General features: G+C 38.4%; 1 protein-coding gene across 1 annotated transcript in view; it reads right to left on the reverse strand.

The window, feature by feature from the left end:
- The window catches only part of zzef1 (zinc finger, ZZ-type with EF hand domain 1), a gene marked incomplete at its 3' end in the record, with an annotated part of 31,090 nt that overhangs the window by 820 nt on the left and 11,541 nt on the right, over positions 1-18,729 (reverse strand). The window contains exons 15-40 of the mRNA XM_079872346.1: positions 18,492-18,676; positions 17,948-18,081; positions 17,785-17,855; positions 17,566-17,680; positions 15,602-15,761; positions 13,918-14,039; positions 13,666-13,788; positions 13,337-13,506; positions 13,105-13,186; positions 12,159-12,360; positions 10,637-10,779; positions 10,292-10,535; positions 9,397-9,476; positions 9,227-9,317; positions 8,631-9,132; positions 7,601-7,765; positions 7,382-7,501; positions 6,984-7,145; positions 3,600-3,729; positions 3,034-3,172; positions 2,701-2,866; positions 1,167-1,429; positions 880-1,049; positions 609-747; positions 178-350; positions 3-19 (exon numbers count right to left, since the gene is read on the reverse strand). Coding sequence (XP_079728472.1) covers positions 3-19; positions 178-350; positions 609-747; positions 880-1,049; positions 1,167-1,429; positions 2,701-2,866; positions 3,034-3,172; positions 3,600-3,729; positions 6,984-7,145; positions 7,382-7,501; positions 7,601-7,765; positions 8,631-9,132; positions 9,227-9,317; positions 9,397-9,476; positions 10,292-10,535; positions 10,637-10,779; positions 12,159-12,360; positions 13,105-13,186; positions 13,337-13,506; positions 13,666-13,788; positions 13,918-14,039; positions 15,602-15,761; positions 17,566-17,680; positions 17,785-17,855; positions 17,948-18,081; positions 18,492-18,676 — 4,068 coding nt within the window. The remainder of the gene's footprint in view (positions 1-2; positions 20-177; positions 351-608; positions 748-879; positions 1,050-1,166; positions 1,430-2,700; positions 2,867-3,033; positions 3,173-3,599; positions 3,730-6,983; positions 7,146-7,381; positions 7,502-7,600; positions 7,766-8,630; positions 9,133-9,226; positions 9,318-9,396; positions 9,477-10,291; positions 10,536-10,636; positions 10,780-12,158; positions 12,361-13,104; positions 13,187-13,336; positions 13,507-13,665; positions 13,789-13,917; positions 14,040-15,601; positions 15,762-17,565; positions 17,681-17,784; positions 17,856-17,947; positions 18,082-18,491; positions 18,677-18,729) is intronic.

The following is an 18,729-nucleotide window of genomic DNA, read 5'->3' on the forward strand; positions in this document are numbered from 1 at the left end:
ACAAAGATACTGGGCTGCCCTATAGAGGATTACATTTGAATATTAGCATATTTTGTAGAATAGAAATGTGAAAAACAAAAGAGGTTTTTAAAATGGTTACCAACATTTTCCAAAGTAATCTCTGCCAACAAACCAAAAGCTAGCAATTACAGATTAAACTGGAATTTTTGTTGTTACCGGTTTGGTTGCAGGCAACATTGCTGCCAACAATCCCAGAATTCTCTCTCTGGAGCATTCAGCAAACACGTGTTCCTGTAGCGGCCCCCGGGCTGTCTTTTCCTCCTGGTCTTTATATGCATCCAAATTTTCTGAGGTAGGAGAAGTGATAGTATCTCCACTTGACTCTGAAACTGAGACACAAAAAAAATAATATACACTAAATTAGCTACCTATAATGCTGTCACAACATCTTTACTCTAGTAGTTTTGTCCTCATTTACACCTTCTATGTTCCGTTGTCTTTGACTGAATCCCACAAGACATTCAAATGCAACAAATTTACACCAAAAGCAGAAATCAAACTTTGACTAAATAAAGATATTATACTGTAGACTAGAGCTCTTGATTATTGAAGAATACTAAGAGAAAACGAAACCCCCACAGGCTCACCTCTGACTCCAGGGGACAGTGTGTCCTCACTAGACACAGAGGGTGTCTGACTTGCACTGGACGAGTCTGACGTATCTTCAGAGACTAGCTTCCTCCTCCTCGCATCACCTTCTGCATTAGGCTCCTGCTTTTGGAGTTTCTTGTCAAGAGGGAAAAAAACAATATCATGAGGACAGATTGAACTTTTATTTTTAAGTTAAAGTTTTTGTTTGTCACACACACACACAAAAAGGCAAAGAGCTTAAGTAATGTAGTGTGTGCAGTGACTGACTCTGTCTCTAGGTAGCAAAGGGGAGCAGATAGCTGTAGTGCTGCTAGGCAGTGAGGAGGTGTCTGTGCTGCTGATGTCCTGAGAGGAGCCAGCCGTCGCAGGACACAGTTCGCTCTCTGTGGCCGATTCATTCGAAGAAAGCAGGGACAGCAGGGCCGAGGCTCGTAAACCTACAGGAAACAACAGCAACTCTAACTATACATACAAACCACTTCAGGCTTCCATTTGTAGTTAACACACATAATATAATTCCTAACAGATCATGAACATTCAAATATACTGATTACCTTTCCCAGTCTGTCCCTTCAGCAGGCACTCATTGATGATGTCAGAGCAGTGGGTCTGCAGAGCGCTGGCATAACCGAGGGTGACATCATCCAGAGGCTCTCCGTCCTGCGCTCTCTCGCTGACCAGCTCAGAGGTGAACAGGGCGAGCGTGGCAAAAAGAAGCCAGGAGTAGTTATGTATGTAGGGCTGGATGAGTCTGTGGCGGTCACTGATGCGGATGGTGACCATAGGGTACACTGTGATACGGTGGGTGGGCAGATGGCTGGAGAGAGGGGAACAAATAAATAATAAATAAATAAATATAATTTATAAGTTTATATACAGTGTATAATATATTGTTGTTTATTTTGAAAAATTGTTTGGGAACGGTTTGTACTTTTATGATCATTGTTTAGTTGCTGCCTCAGACTATAAACAGCCCATACATGCTAGTGGTTGTCTTCACGATTGTGTGGCACGTTTATTTAAGGGTGTGCGATATTGAAAAAATCTTGATATTTTCTGGGATTTTAGAAACATTAACGTAATTAAACTATAAATATATTTTGCTGTTATTGTGCTGGTACTTTGGCAGGCTGAAGACTGCCGTGGACATCTGACTCCTAAAGTTTTTGATATTCCGCATATTCTGTGTAGTGGTTAGTTCGCAGCAGTGACTGAAATTAAATTTACCAATAAGTTTAAATTGATTTTTACCATTTATGGGCATTGGTTATATTATGTGTGTTAACTACAAATGGAAGCCTGAAGTGGTTTGTATGTATAGTTAGAGTTGCTGTTGTCTTCAAAAGAGCATTTTCTCTTACCTAATTAAATGTAGCCTACGCATCATTTATTGTGTCAAATTCTTAATCAAATTTAATCAATAAATTAAATTAGAATAATAAGACACTATAGGGCTGTTACCATTCGATTGAAATCATCATGGGGGGGCTTGAGATCAGCACAGATATAATATTATTATTATTCAACAGATTTGTTCAAATGGCCAATTATATCAGGAATGAGCATTTGTCTTTCTTATTGAGGGAGTCATTGAATCATTCATTCAACCAATTAATTCAAGAGGACTGATTCATTCAGTAACAAAACACCGCAGTGTGTTGCTCAGATGCAAAACAGATCTGCTGTGGCTTTGTTTAGAACTATTTTTGTTGGTGAAATGGAGCAACAAAAAAAAAATATTGTGTTTAAAATGTAAGTTACTTAACTTTATTAAGTTTATTAAACTGTTGTATAAAATAAATATCACATTTGCAATTGTGCTGATATAAAAAAATGTGTCTCTGTGTGATTGCTTGACTATGTGCTTGAAAAGACAAATATTATTTTATATTAATAAAAGTAAATCTTGCAGTGAAAGCATTCAAGATCTAAACGCACATGTGCAGAAGTCCTAAACTTAAAAGGCTACATCACGCAGTGTATGCGTGGACTCTCTAGGATTGTTTTTGCGAAGTAAGGGACATATTCGATAATGTCAGATCCCACATCATTAAAACAGATGATATTGCACACCCCTGCGTGTATTACCTGTCTGGGTATTTTTTGGCATTGTAACAGCCAAAGCAAAGATCAAAGTCCTCACAGACATTACAGTTAATCCTGCTGCCCACAATAAGGCCCTGGCAGTGGTCACAGGCATACTCCATGTTGACCATCTCATGGTCATCCTCATGGCCTTCTGGTTTAGCACCACCTGAACAAGAAGAGCAGAACCGTTCAAAACACGCACTCCAGAAAAATGTGCTGCTGCTGCAATACATTCATTGCATAGAGTCTAACTTTATGTTATTGTAATAAATAAGTGGAAATAATGCTTCATGACAATGTTGCTTTCCCTTCATTACAGCGTAAGTGACTCACTGAGGAAGCAGGTCTTGCACAGGTCCATGTCTGTGCACTGCAGGCACCGGTAGCGATGCCACGGTGCGATCCGCTCGCAGCCGTCACACGAAATCTCCACATTTAGCAGGTCGCAGTAGCGTGCAATGAACATGTGCATCTGCAAAGGTCAAAGGTCTTGTTTATTGGGTAGGTTGCATATGGAAGTGTGTGATATCTGTGCTTTTGCAGAGAACAAACACTGTTCACAGATGATCACAGATTTAAACTTAAAAACTTTAATATTTGCTCTGCCTGAACAAAGTGAATGTATATCTTATGATCAGGCATTACTGTGGATGCTGACATTTACTTGTGTTTGCAGAGATTAACCATTGGTTTGCAGGAATACATTCAATAAAGATGACAAGCATGAATAATAATGCAATACCTCCACCCAAAAGTTACTTTTTGTGTTAAGTTAGCTGCCTTATTTAATTGTCTCCATTATTTAAAAAAAAAAAAGTAATTAATATGAACTTTGATGGTCTTTTGTGATCTACAGTTTTACTGTACAGGAAAACATTTCTTTGATGTGATATCTGTACCTTTCTCTTGTCCTCCACTGAGGCCTGGCTGATCTTGTCAAACCATTTCTCAAACATGCCGTCCAAACACTCATCCATCCATTCACAGTTCCTCTCATAGTCAGCGATCTCATCCTCCTCCGTCCACTGACTACACCACCATGTCACATGAAGAAAAGGACAGATGAGAAGCCAAATAAAACATTTGATACATTTTAAACCTAGTTTGTGAGATCAGGATTAAGTGTAGATTACGCCCTATTAACGGTTTCAATAATGCAAAACAACTAACAACAACAAAGCTCACGAAAGTACTCAAGACATGTTCAACAACTACACGTTAGAAGTCAACAGATAATTGATTTGGACATCCACTGTCTGTCTGTCTCCCTCCTTTTATACTGAAGTCTTTTAACAATTGAAGTCCCCGTGGCTGCGGTCATTTGTCATAAATTGAATCTGGTGTTTTATTAGAAAAGACCTTTCCTTCAATTCTATTGGGACATTGTCAAAGTCAACATGAGCATCATAAATTAATATGGTCATAACAATACACTATTTCAATAACACACATGCTTCATGTGTCTTTTTTAATAAAATCCCAATTTAATAATCAAGTTTACTCTAGATCAGTGGTTCTCAACCAGGGGGCCAAAGGATGACTTCAAATGATTAAATTATATTTAAAAAACAAACCTAATTTAAACACTAAAAACCAAATAGATCAAGATGTTTTTATTTAAAGGTGGGGTAGGTAGGATTTGTCTAAAAAACTTTTTTCCAAATTTGTTTAAACTTTCTTTATATATCAATACATAATTAAAGTGTAAGTGCTCTGAAAAAAAGAGTCTACAAATCGAGTGACTCTAGACCGTTTAATCTGCATTAAACAGCTCATTATTTCCATTCGGGACGAAACAAAGGATTGGCTTAGGCGACTGTCACTCTCTCTCGCAACCATGGCAACCACCCTGTTGCTACAGGATCTGCCCACATGCGCGCACCCGTTTGATTTGAGGAGTTCAAGAGGCACGGAACCTAGGAATAGCAAAATAATGGCAGAGAAAGAGCATTCAAAATTCACATTACCGGCATATGCAGTTAGCGAAGGCAAACAAGGCAAAAAAAAGAAGACAGTACTAGAAAAGGCAATGAACAAAAAGTCTTTGGATAAACAAAGAAATAAAACGCGAGTCAATATCGGCGTGGCTTTCCAGCGATGGCGAGAACTGAGGGACCTCAAGGGGCTGAAAAGTGACTCCTTGATGGCTTTATTTCTGCTGGACAGGTAATCTTTCTTTTTGTAATTTGATTATACATATTTTTTTTGTTTATGTTTTCATGAAGCATGTATCACTAGCACACGTAGCTGCCTAATATAGCTAACATAACATTACTTAGCGAGCCATAGTAGAGACGATAAATAATCAATACTGCCCTACAAAGGCAAAAGACCTTAAGTCGCTAGAGTGTGGAACTGAGAAAAATGACTTTAAAGATTTTTAGTTGTCCCGCCAAATTAATTATAGGTAGGACACTGGAAATCTGGCAAATAGATGTTTTAGTAATGGAAATTATATACATAAAAAAATCTTGAGCTCAAACTTGACTTTTGACCACTATTTTGAAGTTACTGTACTCTGCCTTTGTATTGTCAGCAAAAAGTGAGAAGTCATGCCAAGGCAAAAGGCAGTAACTTCCACATTATCAATATTTAGTTGCTGATCACCATTAACAAAATCATTATAGTACACACCTGTATAAAATCTAGTGATCATGGCATTTATTTTGTATGATTTACAATTATTTATAGCCATCTACTTATTGCTATCCTGTGCTTTGGTTGCATTCTGATGGCATTATTAATACATTTGACATGACAAGATAGGCTACCTATTAGTCCAGCGTTGACTCGATCGACCGCGTTTAGGGCGGGGCTGAAGGCGAAGTTTTGGCACTCTGCCAGCTAGTTTGCCGAGCTTTAATTCTTGGTTGTATTCATCTGATACGGCAATGTGTAACGTTTTTCTGTCAACTCTGCATAATCCTTCGCGATCGATATCGCACGCTTGTCGATGGAGCAGACCATACTAAATGTTCTGACCGCTCTGAGGACATCAGAAGTTAGAGCGACTGATGGCAGCTGTACAACGTACACAGGCTACACCGTAATTTTAATTTTAATGGACATTAAAACAAAGGCAGATAACCGTACAATCTGGTAGGTAGCATTATTTGATTGAACACCGGCACAGTAACTTTATATTGACGCGCGGCTGAACAAAGGCAGAGCACCGTAACTCGTAATTTGAGCGTTCCAAAACAAAGCCAAAGAGCGGTAACTGATGTTACGGTGTTCTGCCTTGGTTTCTCATGGGCTTTTGGAAGTTACTAAGACAAATCATTATTTTCTCGAAAAAAAACCGGAATTGATTCAAGATACTTATCCACATGATAAAGAAGGTCTTGAATGTGCCAAAAATATAAATAACTAATTTTCGACCAAAAACGAAGTTACGGTCTTTTGCCTTTGCATGGCAGAATAGGCCTAGCTCAAGTTGATAGCTGTCGTGTTGAATTGTGCAAAATTTAACTTTACATAACAAAATACATGTTTAACAGCTAGTTGTCCTCGAGCTGACGATGCGGTACTTGTCTCTGGAGTGTAGTCCTCATCAGAGTTAACAATGCTTTCATCATGGAAACTCTTACATGCAGAACACCATATATGTTATGAATCTTACACGTAAAATCATCTTCATCACAGTGTAACTAATGGAAATGGAAAAACGTGTATCAATGCAACCTGTTTTTAGCTTTGCCTTAGCCTATAGTTATAACTAGCTCGTTAGCGAATCAAAAAATATATATTTTAAACTTTACCAATATCGATATGCTAGCTTGATAGTGAGTACTAAAATACATCTTATTTGTTTATATTCATAATGATAAAGTTAGATTTTTTTATTACATGTGATTCTGACATGATGTCACTACATGCACTGTGCTCCTTCCTCTCCGATCGTCTCAGGTAAATAATGCGTCTTCCAGCTCAGCGGTCGGAGTCGCGCGTTCATGTGTTTTGGGGGCGTGGCTTTGGAAGGAGCCCAGAAGGGAGAGGGTGGAGTGAATGGAAATAATGAGCTGTCTTTAAAACAGTCGTGAGAGGTCTACATACACTCGATTTTTATACTTTCTTTTTCAGAGTACTTACATTTTAATTATGTATTGATATATACATAAAGTTTAAACAAATTTGAAAAAGAAGTTTTTTAGACAATTCCTACCTACCCCACCTTTAAGAATACACTGAATCAGAATCTTCTGGAACCACAAAAAAAGGTTGAATTCAAGTCAAAAAGGCTGAGAATGACTGCTCTAGATCTGTCCTGAGCCAGCCCATACCTGATGGCAATGTCATGTACACTGATGTTTTCCTGTGACATGGTGAGCAGAAGATCAGGCAGTTTGATGTCCTGAAACAGCGACAAATCTTCGGCCTCCCAGCTCATATCCAGCAAATGCAACAGACATGTCTGTACACAGGACAGGGCAGGCAGCAGGACCCTGAGGACATAAAGAAGACATAACGGGCATAAAACATAGAAAGGACATAAAAAAGAATATGTTGTATATAAGGACTACAGCAGTTGTCCCGATTTATCAAGCATGTATTTGTAGTCCTTATGTGGCAACTTTATTATTAGCAACTTCTAAAGCACACAAGGGTTTCGTGTTCAGGGTATGACTATGTAATTTATATTGTAGAACAAATGTTTAAAAACAGGGGAGAGAGAACCCACTTTTCGTTCAGTGCGCTGAAGCCCTGCACAGCCGCTACTAGCATGAGAACCAGCTGATGATGCGAATGCCTGACCAGCTCCCTCATCTCCTGCCCGCTGCCCGCCAACTGAGAAAAGTAACTGAGAGAGAAAGATAGAGTTAAAATAATGATTAGTATAGTACTAGTAGATATTATTAGTACCATAAGAAATGACAGCCCATTTTGTTGGATAACATACTTGGTGAAATCTTTCTGACAGGCCAAGAGTTCCTGGAGAAACAAAATACAGGGTGCCTGGAAGAGGTGCGGTTTCCCCAGGGTGAGAATACACTTCTGCACGAGCTCCAGCACCTCACACACACTCAGAGCCTGCGCTTTCTTCAGAGCCAGAGTTTGAAGAACACTGAACACACACACAAGAACACTTCATTACTACTGATGAGAGACATGTCACCACATACACACACATTGAAAATCTGGAAATAAACCAATTTTTAGGATTTTGACCAGAGGTTTGGGCTCATTGAGACTATTAAAGAAATAAAGCAGGACAATGCCTCCCACATTGATAAGAAATGTTTCTTGAGTAGCAAATCAACATATTGGAATAATTCTGAAGGATCATGTGACTGAAGACTGGAGTAATGATGCTGAAAATTCAGCTTTGCCATTATCACAGGAATGAATTACATTTTAAAATATATTAAAATAGAAAACAAATAAATGCAGCCTTGATGTGAATAAGAGACTTCTTCTAAAAACCTTACAATTCATATACCCAATTTGTAACACTTTATAACAAGTATACAGTAATAAAGTACTTTGCGAATGATTAGTTTATAGTTAATTTATCGCTAATATATTGTAGTCCCTACATTGTTAATATATTAATAGGCTATATACAAATAGTGAGTTCTTCATTTATTATCACTGTAATTAACACTATTATTATTGTTTAATTGGCCCTTAGGTAAAGAGTTAAATAACTTATTTTATGCTTTGTGCTATGTTAATTGTAAACAGCTCTCACTTGAGATTAGGTCACAGAAAATGGGAAATTTCGTTAAGTGCTTTAAACCAACCTTTATTAAACATTAATTGCATTAGTATTAAGTGTTAAATAAATAAATGTTTCTGTTTTCTGTGACCTAATCTAAAGAGAGAACTATTTACTCCTAAAAACCAATTAACAATTCCTTTACTACAAGCTTAACTACAGTGACAATGAGTGACAGTGACATCATGAGGTGAAAATACTCAGTTCATACCTGCTCTCATTAATGACTATGTCCTTCAAAAAGCTGAGGATGTGTTTGAGGATCGGGAAGCGCTCTTTGACAGGTGGTGCTGTGCGAGGCTCCTCCATAGATCGTAAGGACAAGAGCCTCAAGCGTCCCCGACTGAAAGGTGCTTTACGTGGGAAGACTAACGGGGACAGAGGGTCTCCTGTTTGAGACTGAAGACTTTCTGAGGAGCCCATGGCACCCTGAGAACTGATGCTGCTGGAAGGACCAGCATCTACTGATGCAGAGAATGCCTGTTCCTGTGTCCGCTCACTCTGACCTGGCCCTGCTGCTTCTGCTCCCTCAGGGGTCTGGGATAAGGAGGGACTGGGCTGGAAGTCTCCCTCTATGGTCGAAATAGATCGGAGAAGAGGAGCAGCACAGGCGCCATCTTCAGGTCTGGAAGACTCTTGTTCCGGAGGTGCAGAGATTCCTCCGCTCGGGCTGAATTGAAAGAGGAACAAACTTCTACTGATGCAAATTTCAGCTGTTAAGAGAGTGAAAAAAGGGAGAGTGAGAATGCAGCCTCATATTTAAAAAAAAATGTGCATCAAAGGTGCATTTATAGCATCAATATTTACCAAGTGACTCCATCGTAACCTCATTCTGACTTCGATCTTTTTCCTCTACACCATTCATTTTCCCCATAAGGTAGCGTTGTTTCATCTCCAACTACCAAAACAGTTTAAATGAGAGAGTAAATAAAAATAAATGTGGTATTTTAATACCAATAATCATAAGCCATACTAACCATCCATGTTCTGATGCCATCTGCGAGGGTGTAAACCTGCATAATGTCCTCGCTGAGAACGCTCTGACCGTTTTTAGCAACTAACGAAGGGAAGATGAGAAAGAAAAGGAAATATGGTCAAAAGGACATTTACATGTGTGACCACTGAATTGTCTTGTTCATACAAACATCTTACAGAAGCAGACTAAATACTGCCTGTCCCAAGGGGTCAATGTTTTGATGAGCTAGCATTACCCTGATGAATGAAGATGGTGAGCAATGTGAAAGTCTATACTTGTGTGCACATCGAAAAAATCTGGGATTCAAAATCTAATTTAAACCAGGACAGTTTTAGGATTTTGAGTTTTAAAATAAAGAAACATTAATACGAAGTATTTAAGATTCAAGACGCATGCAGTTCTGTTTATTAACCACAAGAGCGGCAAAAGTTACGGACTGCAGCTTTAAATATAACAATTACATTTTAGGGAATTTAAAGGTATAAAGGTGGTATAATGCCACTTTTTACAATATGTAAAATAAGTCTCTGTTGTCCCCAGAGTGTGTATGTGAAGTTTTAGCTCAAAATAACCCACAGATAATTTTTTACAGCATGTTAAAATTGTCCCTTTTTGAGGGTCAGTAAAAACGCGTCGTTTTCTGTGTGTCCCTTTAAATGCAAATGAGCTGCAGCTTTTCCTAGTATTCAAAACTTGTGTGTCATTCTGGAATGGCCTATTCTGCAATGGGTATAAACAATCTGGTGCCATCGATTTGAGAATTAATTCATGGAGTTTGTTCATAGTACATAGATTCAACAGTTTCACCAAGTAATGATTTAGAGTGTCAGCAACATTTCTCTGTAGTGTTTGCTCTCTTAAACCTGTTTAAAACTCTTAAAAATGTCTTTACTTACCAAAGCTCCTAAGACTGTGGTGAAGTGCTGGTGTGTGATACACCATGGCCGCCCAGGTGGCGTTCACTGCCTGGTCCACTTTTGAGCCCGCAGCAATCTCGTTCCTGAAAGGCTGCTTCTTGCAGGTCATCAAAAGAGCCCTCATGAGCTCCGTCCTGCCATCAGAAGAATCCTGCAAAGGATCCCAGCGAGCAAACTCCTTCAGGAATTCCACCAATTCATCTCCACAAGGAGCTGGCTCTTCCTGTCGAACAAAATTGCACAAGACGCACAAATGTAATTAGACTTTTTTTCAGACTGAAACACACACAGACACACGCACAGTAATATTCCTAGTACCCTCACCTGGTCGGTGTCTGGGCTGGCCTGTGCTAACGTTTTTTCTGCGGGAAGCCCACTCAATCCTTGTCTGAACACAGGCTTCCATAGAGGACAGGACAGGACATGGTTCATCAAGCCTGCAGGTAACTCCTTCACACCACGGATTTCTTCAAGAGGAAGGTAGACATGACACAAAACCAAGACCATAAGTCAGTGTGTTTTCACACTTCCTCAACTATATGCAATTTATATTGTGACAGTTTAATAGGTTAGTTCACCCAAAAAAGAAAACATTTTCATCATACTCACCCTCATGACGTTCCAAACCTGGAAGACTTTTGCTAATTTTCAGAACACAAATGAAGATATTTTTAATGAAATCTGAGAGATTCCTGTCCCTCCATTGACTACGAAAATACCACTTTGATGCTTCAAAAAGTTCATAAAGAGATCAGAAAATTACAGACTAAACCGCTTAATTCATATGGATTAGTTTTACGAGACTCGATCACTTTAAATGATGAACAGATTTAATTTAGGCTTTTATTCACATATAAACAGAACACTGATCAGCGAACATTAACAGAAGCTCAACCAAACGTGCTTTGACACGCAAGAACCAAACTCATTGGTTCTTGCGGAAGCTTAAATGTGCCGCATAATACACAAGAATGAACCTCATTGGTTCTCGTTCTCGCATGTCAAGAGAACATGCTTGAGATTCCCTTTACCATAAGGCTTGAGTTGATGAATGTTTATATGTGAATAAAAGCCTAAATTCAATCTGTTCATCATATAAAGCGATCAAGTCTCTTCAAAACCGCTCATTTCATATGGATTAGTTTTATGATCTCTTAATGAACTTTTTGAAGCGTAAAAGTGGTAGTTGCGTAGACTGTCAATGGAGGGACAGAAATCTCTCAGATTTCACTAAAATATCTTCATTTGTGATTCGAAGATGAACGAAAGTCTTACAGGTTTGGAACGACATGAGGGTGAGTAATTAATGAAAGAATTTTCATTTTGGGGTGAACTAACCCTTTAAACATTTTAAACCTTTTTTGAATTAAAAGTAGATCCGTCCACCAACTTTTAATGTAAGAGCAGGTGCGGCCATTTGAAATTTGAATATGTAAGGCTTCCTGTGTCATGCACTTCCAGTTATTTTAGCTGTACAAAACAGTCTGCGATGCTCCTTTATATTGCAAACTGGCATTTGTTATAGCCGTGTTTTATCGTATATTATGATCAAAAAATACTTTCTTGTTCAAATAGTTTTACCAGTTACTGCACTTTGTTATACTTGTAGTTATTTATCAATGGCAGCTAATGAACCGGAAGTCTCACACATTCACAGAAAATCGCTTACATCCACATTGCAAAATACATTATATATACTGTATATATTTTTATATATTTGAAGGAGAACACATTTACGTGGAATAGAGTTTTTGGAATAAATACAGAGAAAAAAATGTGCCTTTTTAAAATAAATTAAACAGAGAAATAATCAACTGATTAATCGATTTTCAGTGTGTTCTCTCACCGTAAGGTGATTTCAAAGCCATGGTGCGGGAGGCCAGACGTCCCATCAGCTTGGACACGAGGAGCTGCAGGTCTGAGGTCCAGGACACAGTGACGTCTGGCAGGCCGTACGCCGTTACTGTGAACTTGTAACCCCATTCGTTATTACTGCTGTCTGAATGAAACAGAAACTGCAGCTGGGGACCCGCTTTAAACGTCACTTTCTGAAGACAAAAAAAAAACAATTATTTATTATACATACTTTTTTTTTCTTTTTCTCCAAGACACCAGACCAGACAAAATAAAACAAGTAATAAAAACTCAGTGAGTGTTTTAGCGCAATTTTCTCACGTCATGGGATCACAACACTAAGAGATAGTAAATCTTTTCCTCGATTTTTTTTGTGCGTTCCCGAGATTAGACCTTCCTTAACATAATGCCGAAAACCCGAAGTCTCTAGTTGGTCTGGTTGAGGAGTAGATATAAGTGCAAGATTGGTGCGCACAGACAGAACAGAAATCATGAGTTAACAATCGCAATTTTGTCCGGTGGAAAATTGCGCAAAAAAATTGGAATTACGTACAAGAACGGGGCAAAAGTAATTGCATTCATTTTTAACGCTGTGAATTGAAATGCATTCATTTTAACCAGAATGACTGCATATGGAAATTGTCTATAACTGTCTATTCCTGTTTGTATTTTTCCTTATTAAATGTTTTGAGGAAGTTCATTTTCTTGCAAGATACTGTATTTTAGAATTATAATGGTTTGGATTTGGATATTGTTTAATTTGTGTTTTTTTCTCAATAATTATAATAATTTGGATTATGGATGTTTCATGTTTGTGTGTGTGTGTGTGTCTATATATATATATATATATATATATATATATATATATATATATATATATATATATATATATATATATATATAAAATTACACAAATGCTCCAATAAAAGTTTTTGTACCTTTGGCCATTTCTCCGTTCCGACCTTCATATCATATCGCACTTTCCCTCCCCTAGCATCAGTGAATTCCAGATAGTCATACCTAAAAAAATATATTAAAAAAAAACATCTCAATCAGTTTGAATATAAAGCATACTTTAGAGCCACAAGGGGTCTGTAACAGGAAAATTAGTGTTTGATTCCTGTCATCACCAGAAGGTAGCAGTTGAGTTGTAGCATAAGCCTTTCACACCTTTTCTCTGTTTCACAGCGTTCATCAAACTCCACCTCGAAGGATGTGGCACCAGGACAGACAAAGATGGTGGTCTCATGCCTGCTGTTCTCATAGTTATGAGACGACTCCATTTGCCACGTCCTTAAAACAACAGGCTGCTGTGTCTGTTGACAGCCCTCCATATCTACCTACAAACACAAGGGGATAAAAAAGAAATCTGATAAACATTCTTATTAATTATCATTCATGGTTTTTAAATGGCAAGTGAAAAAAGTCAAATACTCAGTTATTTTAATTTATTTTTCTTTTTATTCAATATATTTCTTTAAGACACACAGTGAACTGACCTTAGAGAAGATGTCCTCTGTGTCACTAGACAGCTTCTTGAGCATGTCTGCCAGAGGGTAGAATCTTTTGAGCAACACACAGTGAGGAATATTCAAAGCGCACAGCTCCAGCAGGAAGATGGTCTACAACAGGACACAGTACACACTTTTATATACATACACGCAGAAGCATAATATATACATATATACAGAAACATAAATAACTAAATAATGAAATAATGAAATAAAGATATATATATAGTGGTGTGCTACCAGCTGTCTTGCTGCCATGGCAAGGATAGATCCACTGAGCTTCTCCATGATGTCAGCTCCAGAGAAACGCTTAATGAGAGGACTCAGTATGTCTTTGGTACCTGACAGGAACTGTTCCACATCTAAGAAAAACAACATAGATGTATTCACACTGTGACAGACCACTGAAAATAAATCACAGCCGTTCAAAAGGGTTCACACCGGTTCAAAACCGATTTTTATTTAAGAAAAGGCTGCATTTATTTGATCAAAAATACAGTAAAAAAGTAATATTGTGGTTGTGAAATATTACAATATAAAAGTTTTAATATAATTTAATTTTAATATATTTTAAGATGTAATTTATTCCTGTGATGGCAAAGCTGAATTTATCAGGCATTATGCCAGCCTTCAGTGTCACATGATCCTTCAGAAATCATTCTAACAATGAGTTCTCATTATTAACAATGCTGTGCTGCTCAATATTTTTGTGGAAATTGTAATATTGTTTTTTCAGAATTGTTTGATGAATAGAAAGTTTAAAAAAATAAATATTTATAAATGTATTTAATAAGATATTATAAATGTCTTTAATGTCTCTTTTGATAAATTGAAGGTGTCCTTAATGAATACAATTTTACTGCAAAAAAAAACACTCGATCTTGACTGAATAACTTTTATAACTTTAATAAGGATTCATCTATATTTAATTTATACAGTGAAGAATATGCAGTGTTACATTACATTTGATTATTCAATTTCTGTACATAATCTACCTAATCTGTATCTAACTACTGTTAGACCTACCTGAAAAACACTGTTTATTTCATTTGCATCTTTGTTCTGTTGTATATTTGTGCTATTGCTTGTAGATTATTTGTTCTTATTTTATTACAGACAGTTTACTTGACTTTAATAGTGTTTAAAATGTATAATGTATATTATATTTATGTCGAATTTCTTTCAATTGCATTGTTTTTGCATTCCATGTAAAAAGTCTAGTAGTGAGTAATATAAAAAAAATACTAGCAATGAACCGGAAGTCTCACACATTCACAGAAAATCGCTTACATCCACATTGCAAAATACATTATATATACTGTATATATTTTTATACAGCTTTAATTTACAATTTATTATTTGAAGGAGAACACATTTACGTGGAATAGAGTTTTTGGAATAAATACAGAGAATAAAATTTGCCTTTTTAAAATAAATTAAACAGAGAAATAATCAACTGATTAATCGATTTTCAGTGTGTTCTCTCACCGTAAGGTGATTTCAAAGCCATGGTGCGGGAGGCCAGACGTCCCATCAGCTTGGACACGAGGCGATTTAAGTGGCGACAAATGGCAATTTAAGCTTCAGTTTCCAAATAGGGTTGACTACATCATTATAGAGATTGCAAAACTCTTTGGAGTACAGTGGGATCAAAAGTGATCTCTGAAAATCTAAGAATAAAAATCTAAAATTCCAAACTAAATCTCAAGATTTTGGCTCTTTGAAATGTTCTCATGATCGAACTCTTCAATTCAACTTTTCAATTGTTATGCAGATAATACAATGTGTAATGAAAAAGGCATTCAAATATCAATATTTTAGTACAATAGAAGCATTTCCACCAGTGGTCTCAGACTTCTGGAACCCACTGTATTTTGAAGGGCTCTTGTCAAGCAGACTGGAAAACCAAGAAAATCACACTAACATTTAAGCAGAATTTCCCTGGCCAGATCAGCAGAGGTGGCCGTTCCTCCTTTAAGCTGCAGGAAACACCAGGACAGCAGGCTTCCCTGTAGAGCCCAGAACAGAGACAGCAGGACCCTCCAAATGGACCCTCCTTTGGAGTCCAACATCAACACCTCACACTGAAAAAAAGAGAGGGACATTCTTACATGGATAAACATCACATTACTCTTTACAAAGCTACTAGACAAGGGAAACCTATTAGCGAGCTGTAATACAATGCATTACAATACGAGGTGTCAGCTAACAGACGTTAATGCACAATGTAAACATCTAAACACGTGTCAGCTATTTGCAGGAGATTGTATGTGAGCATGGGTGAATAGACGATCGGGTGAAAATCCAGCACATCTGGAGAATTACAGACCAGTATCTCTCCTTCCATTCGTCGCGAAAACACTTGAGCGAGTTGTTTTCAACCAGATCTCTTCCTTCCTTACACAGAACAACCTCTTGGACAACAATCAATCTGGTTTCAAAAGCGGACACTCAACTGAGGCCCTGCTCTCAGTAATTGAAGCTCTGAGACTGGCAAGAGCAGCCTCCAAATCCTCAGTTCTCATCCTGCTGGATCTGTCTGCTGCCTTTGACACAGTTAACCACCAGATCCTCCTGTCAATCCTAAAGACGAAGGGCATCTCGGGAACCGCACTCCAATGGTTCAAGTCATACCTCTCAGGTAGGTCCTTTAGGGTTTCGTGGAGGGGTGAGGTGTCTAAGACACAACATCTAGCTACTGGAGTGCCTCAGGGCTCAGTGCTTGGACCACTTCTCTTCTCCATCTACATGACATCACTAGGATCTGTGATTCAGAAACATGGTTTTTCCTATCACTGCTACGCTGATGACACACAACTCTACCTCTCATTCCAGCCCGACGATCCGACGGTAGCTGATCGTATCTCAGCCTGCCTGACAGACATTTCTGGCTGGATGAAGGACCACCACCTTCAACTAAACCTTGCGAAGACAGAGCTACTCGTGGTCCCGGCCAACCCAACACTTCACCACAACTTCACCATTCAGCTAGACTCGTCATCCATAACTCCATCTAGATCAGCCAGGAACCTTGGTGTGGTAATTGATGATCAATTGAACTTCACAGACCACATTGCAAGAACTGCCCGGTCATGTAGATTTGCCTTGTACAACATTAGGAGGATCAGACCCTTCCTATCAGAACATGCTACTCAACTCCTTGTCCAAGCGCTTGTTTTATCCAGACTTGACTATTGCAACGCTCTCCTGGCTGGTCTTCCAGCTTGCACAGTCAAACCTCTGCAACTGATCCAGAACGCCGCAGCTAGAGTGGTCTTTAACGAGCCGAAAAGGGCACATGTCACTCCTCTCCTCACAAAATTGCACTGGTTGCCAGTTGCCGCTCGCATCAAATTCAAGTCACTGACGTTTGCCTACAGAACAACCACTGGTTCTGCTCCCTTTTACTTTAACTCTTTACTTCAGACTTATGTGCCTTCCAGGAACTTGCGCTCTGCAAGTGAACGGCGTCTTGTGGTGCCATCTCAAAGAGGCACAAAATCTCTTTCTCGGACCTTTACCATGACTGTTCCCTGCTGGTGGAATGATCTGCCGAACTCAACCAGAGCGGCTGAGTCCATAGCCACTTTTAAGAAACGGCTGAAGACACTTCTTTTTCGACAGCACTTGATCCAGTAATACTAACACTTTCTCTCTACTACTCTATTCTGTTCTATTCAAAAAAAAAAAAAAAAAAAAAAAAAAAAAAAAAAAAATGCGTTGATTTAAACTGAGAAGGGTCATAGCACTTGCATTTTGTTGTCCTACTGCTAGTTTAACTGCTTCTATTGTTCTCATTTGTAAGTCGCTTTGGATAAAAGCGTCTGCTAAATGAATAAATGTAAATGTAAATGTAAATGTAGACGAGGTTGGCAGCGGTCAACATGCCTCTCTAGTGGCCACAATGAGCAGTGTGTCCATGACGGTCAGGATAGGCGAGATGTCAAAGTCAGACGGGGCTCCTTTAGGGGGCAGCATAAGGAGACCTTTCGGGTCATGATCACTGCGAACAGAGGTGAGTGAGAGACAATGTGTGAGCAGGAAATTAAGTTATACAGTTTACAGGACAGGACTGGGAGTACAAGTTTAAAGGGAGGCGTTTCATACCTGAAATAACTGCAGAGAGACTCGAATGTCAGTTTTACAGACTCAGGTTGATTTTCCTCAGTTATGTTTTGCTGAGAAAAGCAGCAAAAAAAACCAACTTGTCCATATAAAAGCAATTCAGTAACAATATTCAGCCAAGGCATGTACACTCTTGCAGTCTTACCATCAAGAGGAAGAGTTTGTCCCTCCGGCTCTGTTTGTCAGGGTAGAAGATGGCGGCTCCATTGAGAATGGCTTTCACAGCTTCTTTCCTCAGAGCTTTATCCACTGCAGTCTCTCCTTCAGGCCCATCCACCACTGCATAGCACAAATACTATGGGTTACTCTCTTAACCGCCAATCACACAAATGTTTTAAAGACGTAACTCCTTAGTTTTCAGCTATAAATTTTAACTGATATTATTTGGAAAGTTGATAATATACTACTGTTCAAAAGTAATGTTAGTAAGTTTTCTTTTTTCTATTAATACTTTTATCCAGCAAGGATGCATTCATTTGATCAAAAGTGACTGTAAAGACTTTTAGAATGTTACAGAAGATTTCAGTTATTTCAAATAAATGCTGTTCTTTCGATCTTTCTATTCATCAAAGAATCTTGAAAAGAATTATCATGACTTCCACAAAAATATTATGCAGTTTTCAACACTGATAATAACTGGAAATGTTTTTTGAGCCATTGAGTCATACAGAGCAGTATGTGAGTCTCACCTTGACACAAGTGACTGTAGAGCTCTCCGACAGCTTCTGCAGGGTCCACATCTGCGCTGGCTGATGCTGATGCTGATGCTGAGACGTCTGTCGGCTGGGACTCCGTCAGGCTGGGCAGCATTGGGAAGCAGTTCTGGAGCAGCTGAAGCAGGAGAACTCGTGTCTTTACAGCCTCTTCTCCCTCACTGAGTGTACAGACACACACACAACAGAGAAACACATTAACACAGATAAAAAC

The sequence above is a fragment of the Squalius cephalus genome (assembly GCF_949319135.1).
Source record: "Squalius cephalus genome assembly, chromosome: 5".
NCBI classification, from domain to species: Eukaryota; Metazoa; Chordata; class Actinopteri; order Cypriniformes; family Leuciscidae; genus Squalius; species Squalius cephalus.